We start from the raw sequence: 12247 nt of genomic DNA, 5'->3' as shown, positions 1-12247 counted from the left end.
CTGATTGAGCCCTTCTGTCAGCGTGGGCGTCTCCTCACTTCCTGTCGCTGCATGCGGGCGAAATGGCGCCCGCTCCTCGCCGTGCTCCTGGGGTCCCTCCGGGCCCCGGGGGAGGAAGGACCGAGCCCCAGACCCCCGCTCTTTATTTAGGACCCCGCTCACCCCCCCTCTTTCCCCCGATCCGTCTTCCTTACGCTCTCTGTGCCGCTTTCCCTCCTCCCTCTCCGGAGCAGCGAGCCGGTGGCTGATGGGCCTTCGGGCTGCCGCGCCACGTCAGGCCTCGCCGCCTCCCTCACCTCTCCCGCGCGCCGCCGTGACATCGCGTGGGGGGGGGGCGGAGCTTGTGGCAGGCGAGGGTGACCTATTTTTGCCTGGCATGCGAGCGCTTATGTGTGTGTGTGCGTGCGCGCGTGTGCGTGCGTGTGTGTGTGTGCGTGCGCATGTGCGTGCGTGTGTGTGTGTGCGTGCGTGTGTGTGTGCGTGTGTGTGTGTGCGTGCGTGTGTGTGTGCGTGTGTGTGTGCGTGGGCCCCGCTGGCGAGGTGACCCGAGGGCGTCACCGCCACCAACACCAGCACCGGGGCCCGAATCCTGGCCGCCTCGCAGTTTCCATGGTGATCCTGCGCAATGCCTCTGCTTGGCTTTGCTGGGACAAAGCTACTCAACCAATTAAAAAAAACAAGATAAAAAAGAGGAGGAGCTTGCACGACGTGGGGCCGGCATGTTTTCTTTTAATTATTCAGGAAAAGGAAAACATGACTGCTTACTTATTTAGCTACAGAGAGGAAAGTAGGTTAGTCTGCGTGTTATGGAAGAGATCAGACAAATGTTTTCACTCTCTCTCTCTCTCCCCTGCCCTCACTCTCTCTGTTACTCTGTCTCTTACCATCCCCCTCTCTCTTCCTCCCTGTCTCTCTCCATCTCTCACTTTGTCCCTCTGTGCACTGTGCTCTCAGTTTTTTGAATTTCTGTTTGCTCCATTGGCATGGCAAGCATATTTGTATCACAGTAGCATAGAGCTACTGTGTCTGTGGCTGCACTGTATGAGGCCAGCTCTGTATTTTTGGCTTAGATGTTATCATCTCTGCTCTCTGGGTTCAGCTGTGGGTTAAACCAGTCCCACAGCCTGGGCTAAACTCTGCTGTAATCCCATTAGGGCGAACACAGCTGAGACCTCGGTTTCCTTATCATCGACACGTTCGCCTTAGTAATTTGAAGCATGGCTTAGCTTTCTGGGGGCGTGGCCTCAGGCACACAGTGGGCGTGGCCTCAGGCCTCACACTGAAGTCACCGGAGTGGGCGGCGTGAGGCTGGAAGCCGGGGGCCTTCGCTTCCTGCCTCCCGTGTGATGTGGGCGCGCTGCCGCGCCTCGGCTGAGCGCGCTCAGTAGAAGCTGGGATGGGAGCGGGGAGGGTGGGCTTGCCCGTCGGGCATTGTCACGCACAGGGGCGCTACCGGGAGGAAGCGCTGCAGACTGTGTGCGTGGCACACTCGCAGGAAGCGCTCTCCCGTCTGCCCCCTCCCGCTCTCACGCCAACACGCCGGCTTCCTGTACGGCTGCCGAGGGGGGGTGGGGTGTGGGGGCTTTTGGGGGGGGGGGTAGGGGGTGGGCATGGACACCCGGCCATGTCTTTCTCACACTTCCCCTGGGCATTGTCTCTCATTCTCTGTGTCGATCTCTCATTCGCTCTCTCCTTTTCTCTCTCTCGCGCTCAAGCTCGCCCTCACTCTCAGTCTCCCTCACTCTCTCTCACTCTTTCTTCCCTTCTTCATTTTGCTCTCTCCTCCCCTGTCCCTTCATCCCGTTCTCTCTCTCCCTCTCCCTCCAGCAGCAGGTGCCCATGGAGAGGCATTGGCCGAGAACCTGGCTGCGCTCTGTGGGAAATGAACGCGTAAAGATATAAAGAAGCCATTCGCGCTGCCGGAAGGTTCTGTGGAGGGTCGAACGTTCGGTCGCTCCCTGGTGTCTCCCGGCTATGGGACATCCAGAACCGGCCCGCGAGCACAGGCACGCCCGCGTGCACGTCCCAGTCCGGCGGTCCGCTTGCTTGTCCTCCAAACGCTGGCCGCCCTGCCGAGCTCATCCGCAGTGTCCTCAGAGCCACGGAGGGGAAGCCTGTTAGTGCTGCTCCTGGCCTGCAGCTCCGCTCATAATCACCTCCCATTCTCAGCTTGGCTAACGCGCACTGAAATTCCATCAGCTGGGCTCTTTTTAAGGGCGAAATGAGACGACTCCTAAAGGTTATTTTAGCAGGCAATTAAGTTTATGTTTATTTTTGTAGTGTCGCACACGTGAAAGCTATCGAAGGCTGAAGACATTAAGCTGCTGGTGAATGAGTGGAACTGGATTCTTTTGGCTTGATGTTGGGGAGGCCTGCCTCTGTTCTGTGAGCTCTGGGAGGCTGGGCTCAGTGTGGGCAGGGGGCGGGGGGGTTTGGGGGGGGGTCTGAGAGCCTGCATGGGGCAGCTCAGGCCAGCCTCCACTGAAAGCCTAATGCGCTCCCGGCTCTATTGAGCCCAATGCCAGCGCACTCTGGCGCTCACCTCTTGTGCGGCAGCTCTTGCGCTGGAGAAGTGCCCAGTCCCAGGGCTGCTGCAGACCCACAGGCCCATTAACACTGACCCCCTCCTCTGTGTGAGCGCTGGCTGATGTTCACTGCTCCGCAGTTCAGCGCTAGCTCCTCTGTGCCTGTGTCACTGAGCGTGAAGCCTGGCTCACACAGCTACCCTCTGCTTCATCTCAAAGCATGGGAGACTCACCATGTTGGTGTTTACATGCACCCTAATATTCTCATATTAACCTGAGGGGGAAAGCATACTGTCGCAACAGTTACAGTACCAGGATATGAGTCATTTAAATGCCTTATTCCAATAACCGTCACCCCAATTAGCTACTATGCTGGTTATGAGTATCCAGTGTATAACACATCTGATATTCCTCTGACAAACAGAACAGTCGTAAAAATGGCTTATTGGGAAATGGGCCTCCTACCCAGAAAAATAGCTCTTTTTTTCAGGGACTGTCGGTCGATGTTGACGATGCGGCGGGACAGAATGCAGTGGCTCTGTCCCGAGCGTTAGCCTCCATCATTCCTGTTCCTCTGTGGGCTCTCTGGGCTCTGTGGGCTCTCTGGGCTCTGTGGGCTCTCTGGGCTCTGTGGGCTCTCTGGGCTCTGTGGGCTCTCTGGGCTCTGTAGGCTCTGTAGGCTTTAGAGGCCTAGGCCTGGAGAGGGCCTGGTGCAGTGGGGTGCATTAGGAACACCACTCCGTTCCCAGGCACATCTGAACTTTCTCTCCCCACCCTCGGCCTGCGGTGGTGGTACAGATTCAGTGCACTCATGTAATGTGGATTTGCTCGGGCGCGTGCTAGTATCCGCTGGAGTTTGTTACTCTCTGGTTTTATGCTTGAGAGGGCATTTTCTGTTCTGTTTGGCTAAGGTGAAAGTGCTGTAGCCCAGCTGTGTCGCAAAATGAATAGTTTTTTCTCTGTCTGCAATATAAGGGATGCGAGTGGTTTGTTTGTCACACTCTGCTCTATCAAACAATGTGTGGTAAACAGCGGAGATGTTGTTTACCGCTCAAAACAACGGGGTGATTAAATGATTAAGAACTGAGTACCTTTTAGTTAAAAAAAAGAAGAAAGAAAAAAGATAGAACTGGTAGTCTGCCCTCAATTCATATTTTTTTGCATTTATTCAGAAAGAGAGAAAGTAGAGAGTAATGGATAGAAAAGGGATCACAGGTCAGAAGGGGGTAATTCGTGCTTGGCTTGAGTCAGCTGGCCTGCACCACGCTGCTCTATGCAGCCCGCCCTTTAGTTTCAGTTTTATTCCACTGTTTTTGGTGCTGTTAATGTTATGCATGTTTAATGTGGCAGGACGTCTGCTAATGGGAGGATTTGTTTGAATGCGCTCATAATGCTTTTAACATGAAAAGTATTTAAAATACACTGAAAGTGCAGCCAGAAACATGCAGGAACCCGGAAAATGAGGCCTTAATTAGGCAGGGTAATGTGCCCTGGAAAAAGTCCCTTTATTCACGCAGCTATGATGTGCTAAAGAATCTCATTACATCCGTGTCCCTGCTGAATTTCTGGCCCCAGAGATTGAAACGGCGAGGCTGAGTGTTGCAGTAATTAAGTGTGAAGAGTAGGATTCAGTGCGCTGCTGCAGGAGCGGGTCTCCATGCAGAGTTTAAGATGTAAGCCGGTCCCAGTGGGGGACTAGGGTGACGCAAAGGACCTAGGCTCGAGTAGGCCTCAGTGTGCAGCTGAGTGAGCAGGCCTCGGCATGGAGCTAAATGAGCTAGCCTAAGCGTGGAGCTAAGTGAGTGGGCCTCAGCGTGGAGCTAAGTGAGTGGGCTTCAGCGTGGAGCCATGGGGGAAGGGCATCAGCATAGTGCAAAGGGAGTGGGCCACAGTGGTAAGCTAAGTAAGTGGGAATAGGTGTGTAGCTAAGGGAAAAAAGTATCTAACGAAGCTATAGCCATTTATGTGCCTCTTTGCGAGGATGCTGCAGAATGGGCCTCCTTTTGGAGCTGAGGGAAGCATCTTTTAGCACATAGCGCAGCACTCAATGAGTGATGGGGTATAGCAGAACCAGTTTCTCCAGCCAACTCTGTAGCCCGAAGGCTAATTAACTGCTTTTTCTTAATTGTGGTATCGATCGCTTTTAAGTTGCACGCTCGGCCTCAGTCTCAGTGTGTGTAAGATTCTCATACCTTTTGTTTTTTTCCCCTCACAGAGATTACGAAGACTATCGACCAAGTACAGAACAGAGAAAATCTATCCTACAAACGTTGGAGAAAAAGAAGAGAATGTGAAAAAGAACAGATATAAAGACATATTGCCATGTAAGTCATCTGCAGCGGGTTGTGTGTGCGCATGTGTGTGTCTGTGTGTGTGTGTGTATGTGTGTGTGTGCGTGCTTGTGTGTGTGCGTCTGTAGTTATGCGTGTGCGTCTGGGTGTCTATGTGTTTGTGCGTGGGTTTCTGTGTGGGTTTGTGCGTGCGTGTGTGTGTGCGTCTGGGTATGTGTGTGTGCGTGTCTGTGGGTATGTGTGCGTCTGTGTGGGTGTGTGCGTGTGTGTGTGTGCGTCTGTAGTTATGCGTGTGCGTCTGGGTGTCTATGTGTTTGTGCGTGGGTTTCTGTGTGGGTTTGTGCTTGCGTGCGTGCGTGCGTGTGTGCGTGCGTCTGGGTATGTGTGTGTGCGTGTCTGTGGGTATGTGTGTGCATCTGTGTCTGTCTGTGTGTGTGTGTGTGTGTGTGTGTGTGCATGTGAAGGCGTGTGCATGTGTGTGTGTGCATGTGTGTCTGTCTGTGTGTGCATGTGAAGGTGTGTGTGTGTGTGTGTGCGTGTGTGGGGACCCATTTGAGAGAGAAAGATATTACTGGAATGAATCAGATTAATGACCACACTGGAGCTGAACTGCTCCATCTGTGCAGGGTGTACAATAAACCCCCCACCCCCCCACCCCCACGCTTGTGTCTTTGAAGGGGTTATGTGACCTGTTTATAGGAACAGCCTTTCGGATCTAAAGCAATTTCCTGCTCATCGTATTCGAAACGAAACTCATAAGGAAGGCCCTGTGTTCTCGGGATTAATCAGATTTCCGCTTATAAATACCCAGATTTATTTACATCTTTACTTTTTTTTTTTTTATTTAAGTGTGAGGATTTAACTGAATTTCAGTCTAAGCCCATCACTTTAGGCTTTTACTGAAACACTCACATTGCATTGTCATGAAAGCAGTGTCCATTTGTTCAAAATAAATGTAGATTATTTTTTATTTCAGAATAAACCCTTATAAATTCCTGTATATAGGTTAGAGTATCAATGTGAGTGTGAACATTAAGGAATTGTGATGTAACCAGTATAGTATAGATTATGATGTTATTGCACTGCTCTGGTCTGTCCGTCTGTTTGTCTCTGAGATGTCTCTCCTTCTTCCCCCGCAGTTGACCACAGCAGGGTAAAGGTGTCGTTAAAGACCTCCAATCAGGACACGGATTACATCAATGCAAATTTCATCAAGGTAGGGCAGCCCGCCGCCCCGAGCGTCGCCGTAGCGACCTGCTCCTGCGCGTGGGTGGGGAGCGCGAGCGGATGTGCAGATGAGCCCGCAGAGAGAAACCAAACGGACCAATGGGAGCAGCTTATCATAGCGCTGCGACCCTTTCTGCAAACGCCACTCAAGTTTAAAGAACTTTTTATTCCGTTTTTTAAAGCAATTAAAAACTTCACCCGATTGGAAACGGCCGGTGGCATTTTGTGAGCCTTCCCCTGCCTCGGCTACGTCCTTTATCAGTTCCTCTGGCGGTGGACTGTTGTGTGTGCTTTCAGTGAGAGCGCAGGTGCCTGATTGGCTGGGGGTGGGAGATCCTGCTGTCTGACTACCCCCTGCCCCCGCCCCCCTTCCTGGGCCGCTCTCTGTGTTCGTATGTGTGGCTGCGCTGCTTATTGCGCTGTGCGGATGGTCAGAAATGCGTGGAATGTGTTACGCAGCAGACCTTATCACGCCCGCTCGCGTGTAGTGTTTATGCCTGGCATGAGAGACCTTTACCCCCTCTGTTTTTCTCTCTCCCGCATGAGCGAGTGAGTGAGACAGAGGGAGAGAGAGGGGGGGGAGGGAGAGAGAGACAGAGAGAGAGAGAGAGAAAGAGAGAAAGAGAAAGAGAGAGAGGGAGGGAGGGAGCCTTGCGACAGTAACCAGCAGCCCGTGTCGCATCTGCTGAAAGGCAGGGGGAGGGACGGACGCGTCGCCGCAAAGCGTGACGGACGACTTTTATTTCCGTTCGGGCGCTTCCTTCCCTGACCCCGCCTCCTCTCCCGTCTGCGTCGCAGGGAATCGATGGGCCCGAGGCCTACATCGCCACGCAGGGGCCCCTCCCCAACACCGTCATCGACTTCTGGAGGATGAACTGGGAGTATCACGTAGCGGTAAGTCCCCGCTGTGCCTGTCCCTGCAGGGCGGGCTGCTGGTACTGCTGTCTCACCGGGGCAGAATGAGGGCCTGTGTGTGTGTGTAGGTATGTTAGTTTATATGTGTGTACTTATGTGTGTGTGGGTGTGTTAGTGTGTGTGTGTGTGTATGTACGTATGTGTGTGTGTGTGTGGGTTCGTTAGTGTGTATGTGTGTGTACATAAGTGTGTGTACGTGTGTGTGTGTTAGTGTGTACGTGTGTGTACATAAGCGTGTGTGTGTGTGTTTGTTAGTGTGTACGTGTGTGTACATAAGTGTGTGTGTGTGTGGGTTCGTTAGTGTGTATGTGTGTGTACATAAGTGTGTGTACGTGTGTGTGTGTTAGTGTGTACGTGTGTGTACATAAGCGTGTGTGTGTGTGTGTGTTTGTTTGAGTGTGAGTGTAGCAGTGTTGGTGTGTACGTGTGTGTGTGTGTGTGTTTGTTTGAGTGTGAGTGTAGCAGTGTACGTGTGTGTGTGTGTGTGTGTGTGTGTTTGTTAGAGTGTGAGTGTAGCAGTGTTAGTGTGTACGTGTGTGTGTGTGTGTGTGTGTTTGAGTGTGAGTGTAGCAGTGTTAGTGTGAACGTGTGTGTACATAAGCGTGTGTGTGTGTGTGTGTGTTAGTGTGTACGTGTGTGTCCATAAGCGTGTGTGTGTGTGTGTGTGTGTGTGTGTTTGTTTGAGTGTGAGTGTAGCAGTGTTGGTGTGTTTGTTTGAGTGTGAGTGTGAGTGTGAGTGTGTGTGTGTGTGTCTGTGTGTGTGTGTGTTTGAGTGTGAGTGTAGCAGTGTTGGTGTGTGTGTGTGTTTGTTTGAGTGTGAGTGTAGCAGTGTTGGTGTGTTTGTTTGAGTGTGAGTGTAGCAGTGTTGGTGTGTTTGTTTGAGTGTGAGTGTAGCAGTGTTGGTGTGTGTGTGTGTTTGTTTGAGTGTGAGTGTAGCAGTGTTGGTGTGTTTGTTTGAGTGTGAGTGTAGCAGTGTTGGTGTGTTTGTTTGAGTGTGAGTGTAGCAGTGTGTATGTGTGTGTGTGTGTGTGTGTTTGTTTGAGTGTGAGTGTAGGAGTGTTAGTGTGTACGTGTGTGTGTGTGTGTGTGTGTGTGCGTGGGTGCGCGTATGTGAGTGTGTGCGTGGGTGTGCGTATGTGAGTGTGTTAGTGTGTTTTTGTGTCTGTGCCGGCCTGCCTGAGGCAGTTCCCTGGCTCACGGCGTCAGGCTCGGCTCCATTGTCCCGTCCCAACCGCAGCGTGTGGATGATTCTGTTTTTCCTTGTGGCGGAGTCTGCAGCCGCAGGCCACAGTGCAGATCGTCTCACTGCCACACGCTGTACATGCCAACGGAAAAGATGTGGAATTTCATCAAAGATTCCTAGAGCTCGTCATTACCTTATGACTGGGCTGTGTAGTCAGATGGAGCGATGTGTCACTCTGTTTGACTCTGCCCGTCAGTGAGGTGCCGAGCGTAACAGATGCATGCCTAGGAGAAGCAGGATTGTGCTGACACTCCTCGTTTTTTTCTGTGCAGGTCATCGTGATGGCGTGTCGAGAGTTTGAGATGGGAAGGGTAGGTGGCCATGTTTCATCTCTCGCCCTAAGTGCCTCTATTATGAGTCAGAGTTTAAACTCAGTTTGTGGGGGGGAAAAAAAATCATAATTAACATTTGGAAAAAAATGTTTTTGCTTTTCTGCGCAGAAAAAGTGTGAGCGGTACTTCCCCCTGTTCGGCGACGAGCCGCTGTCCTTCGGGCCGTTCCGGATCTCCTGCGTAAGTGCGCGGTCCCTTAAACGCAGGGCTCGCCCGCCGCCGCTTCCTGTGCCGAGCTCTTCCTGTCCGGAGAAGGTTCCTTTATGAGGACGTTTAGAGTTGAGGAGCGGTCTTTTTGGCTGAACCGTGACCGCAGAATAGGTCTGTTTGCACTCAGCGAACAAATGCGCTGTTGTTTCGCTGAAGCCTCTGCTGCTTTTAATACTTTTTCTGTAGCAAGTAAATTGAGTGGGTTTAATCCTTTTGTCTCATTATCTTTTTATTAGTCATTCTTACGCTGGGTCTAGGTCACAGCACAGTGCTGCTGGAATCTTCTCAGCGTCGTCAGATGAAATGCGTTGACCCCCCCGCCCCCCCTTCAACTTTTCCGATGTTAGTGTGATCTTATTAGAACAGGAGGAGGAATCAGACCTCCTACCTCACGTTGTTTGGTTGCTCCCCTGTGTTCCAGGAGCCCGCGTGTGGGAATTTCCTTTCATTATTCAGCGCGTTGGTGGGGGGGGGGAGAAGTGTCTGCCTCCCGTGGCTTTGTGTGATCTTACCGCTGCCAGCAGGCCTCAGTTTAACGGGCAAACATTAGCATAAGCTGCAGGCCCGCTCACGCGCGCGTTAGGCCGGGGAAACGGCTCCTTCCCAAACGCGTCCGCTCCCCACAGGTCGACGCCTGGTGCGGAGAGGCTAGTAAAACGCTTCATTAAAAGATGAGCTGGGATCTCGCTCCTGTTCTTAGCCATTATCGGTGCGGCTTCCGTTAAGGGTCCTGAAGCGCTTCTTTAATGACCGTACCGGCCTGCTGTGCCTCTGGCTGCTGTCTAAAACCTGCACCGCGCCGGTGCTGTCTGTGCCTCTGGCTGCTGTTAAAACCTGCACCGCGCCGGTGCTGTCTGTGCCTCTGGCTGCTGTTTAAAACCAGCACTGCGCCGGTGCTGTCTGTGCCTCTGGCTGCTGTTTAAAACCAGCACCGCGCCGGTGCTGTCTGTGCCTCTGGCTGCTGTTTAAAACCAGCACCGCGCCGGTGCTGTCTGTGCCTCTGGCTGCTGTTTAAAACCAGCACCGCGCCGGTGCGTCTGTCTTGTGCTGTCTAACGACTCGCGTGCTGTCTGGCCTCTGGCTGTGTTAAAACCAGCACCGCGCCGGCTGTCTGTCCTGCGCTTAACGCATCGCCGTGCGTTGGCTCTGTGCTGTTTAAAACCAGCACCGCGCCAGTGCTGTCTGTGCCTCTGGCTGCTGTTTAAAACCAGCACTGCGCCGGTTCTGTCTGTGCTCTGGCTGCTGTTTAACCACAATGCGCCGGTGCTGAGTCTCTGGCTGTTTAAAACCGACTGCGCGGTGCTGTCTGTGCCTCTGCCCGCTGTTTAAAACCAGCACCGTGCCGGTGCTGTCTGTGGATGTTCCGTGTGTGATGTTCAAATCTGTCCTGCTCATTAGGAATCGGAACAGGCCAGGACGGACTTCTTCATCAGAACACTGACCGTGGAGTATCAGGATGTGAGTTCCTTTTGGTGGCTTGCTGTAGAGCGGTGGTATCCATCCCTGTTCTTGGAGGTCTACCGTCCTGTAGGTTTTTGCTCAAACCCTAACAAAGGAGACCTCATTCAACAGTTAGAGATTAGTAGAATCAGGTGTGCCAAATTTAGGGTTGAAGTGAAAACCTGCAGGATGGTAGATCTCCAGGAACAGGGTTGGCTGCCCCTGCTGTAGTGTACGGATGGGAATAGCACTCCCGGTGCACAGCATGGTGCCATGCCGGGTCTTACTGAAAGCAGGAGAGCGTTCCGAGTGCTGACCCCTGACTGACAGCTTCAGCCCGCTACTCTCACCCGCCTCTAAGACCCGCAGTCACTCGGCCTGCGGTGCAGTGCGAGCGCTATGTCCCTCTCTGCGCTCTGTGGTGCGTTGTGTGTGTTTGGAGGAGGCCAGTCTGGCAGCCAGTGACCCGTCTGTGTCCCCATCCGAAGGAGACGCGCAGAATAACGCAGTTTCACTACATGAACTGGCCCGACCACGACGTGCCCTCCTCCTTCGATTCCATCCTGGACATGATCAGCCTCATGAGGGAGTACCAGGAACACGACGACGTACCGATCTGTATACACTGCAGGTAAATCACTCTCGCATTCTGACATACCGATCTGTATACACTGCAGGTAAATCACTCTCGCATACTGACGTACCGATCAGTACACACTGCAGGTAAATCTCTCTCTCAAAGTGATGTACCGATCAGTACACACTGCAGGTAAATCGCTCTCTCATAGTGATGTACTGATCTATATACACTGCTGGTAAATCACTCTCATTGTGATGGTCTGATCTATATACATTGTGGGTAAATCACTCTCTTATAGTGGCGTACTGATCTGTGTACACTGCAGGTAAGTCGTTCTCGCGTAGTGATGTACTAATCAATATACACTGCAGGTGAATCTCTCAAATAATGGCATACTGATTTGTATACCCAGCAGGTAAATCACTCACATAGTGATGTACAAATCTTTGTACATTGCTGGTAAATCACTCTCTTAGTGACGTTCCAATCTGTATATACTGGAACTTTTTGTCAGGCATCGATACAGGGATTTGTGTAAACGGTAAATTTAACAGTGATGTTGCAGACTGATAACAAATCCAACGCCCACATCTCCAATAGTGATATTTGTGCCTTTGTACACTGTATGATTTTTTGTGTACAGTACAAACTCTCTGTCCCTCTTCTAAAGAGCAAAAAGCCACTGTGGTTACTGCTGAATGTGTTCCCTAAACACTTTATCAGCTGCATATCAGCAGCTTGTGTGCTTCTGTCCGTGTGGGTGAGTGTGTGTGCACGTGCGTGGGTGTGTGCTTGCGTGTCTATGTGTGTGTGTGTGTGCACATGCGTGTGAGTGTGTCTGTGTGTGTGTGTGTGTGTGTGCGTGAGGGCGTGTGTGTGTGTGTGTGTGGGTGAGCGTGTGAGGGTGTGTGTGTGTGTGTGTGCACATGCGTGGGTGTGTGCTTGTGTGTGTGTGTGTGTGGGTGAGTGTGAGGGCGTGTGCGTGCTCGTGTGTGTGTGTGTGTGTGTGTGTGTGTGTGAGTGTGTGAGTGTGTGAGTGTGTGAGTGTGTGTGTGTGTGTGTGTGTGTGTGTCTGTGTCTGTGTGCGTAGGCGCGCGCGTCTGTGAGTGTGTCTGTGTATGTTCTGTAAACAGTGCAGTAATACGGTGCGGTGTCAGGCTCCCTGCTCGGGGTCTTTGCGGCCTGTAGAAGCTCTTCAGCAGATGTCCGCGGCGCTTCTGTATTTTTATGAGGACGAGGATGTCCTGTGAGCCCCATCGCTGGCCTCCGGTCCGTCAGCTGCAGCTTAACGCTGCGCTGCGTTAAGACGGGGGGCCGGCCCGGGACCGGGTGCACTGGAGGTGCTGATGTCACGTCTGTGTCCTCGGGCCTGCTGTTAGGCCAGGCAGGAAGGCTCACTAAATGACGGCCTAAGCCTTTTAATCTTCCTTTGATTTTCCCTTCATTTGCGCCAGGAAGCGCCTCAGAGCCGCTCCTTATTGGCC

At 52.4% G+C, this 12247-nt stretch overlaps 1 protein-coding gene across 13 annotated transcripts in view; it reads left to right on the top strand.

The window, feature by feature from the left end:
- ptpn12 (protein tyrosine phosphatase non-receptor type 12) overlaps positions 1-12247 on the top strand; it is a 50156-nt gene that overhangs the window by 17895 nt on the left and 20014 nt on the right. For all 13 annotated transcript variants that reach the window (XR_010331227.1, XR_010331226.1, XM_064343424.1 and 10 more), the window contains exons 2-8: positions 4741-4849; positions 5956-6032; positions 6842-6937; positions 8474-8512; positions 8642-8713; positions 10142-10201; positions 10672-10814. Coding sequence is in view for 11 of the 13 variants with exons in the window: in XM_064343424.1 (XP_064199494.1) it covers positions 4741-4849; positions 5956-6032; positions 6842-6937; positions 8474-8512; positions 8642-8713; positions 10142-10201; positions 10672-10814 (596 nt within the window). In the remaining 2 variants the exon portion in view is untranslated. The remainder of the gene's footprint in view (positions 1-4740; positions 4850-5955; positions 6033-6841; positions 6938-8473; positions 8513-8641; positions 8714-10141; positions 10202-10671; positions 10815-12247) is intronic.

Source organism: Anguilla rostrata, chromosome 7 (assembly GCF_018555375.3).
Source record: "Anguilla rostrata isolate EN2019 chromosome 7, ASM1855537v3, whole genome shotgun sequence".
Lineage (NCBI taxonomy): Eukaryota > Metazoa > Chordata > Actinopteri > Anguilliformes > Anguillidae > Anguilla > Anguilla rostrata.
The sequence above is the reverse complement of the archived record's forward strand: the minus strand, read 5'-3'. Positions and strand labels throughout refer to the sequence as shown.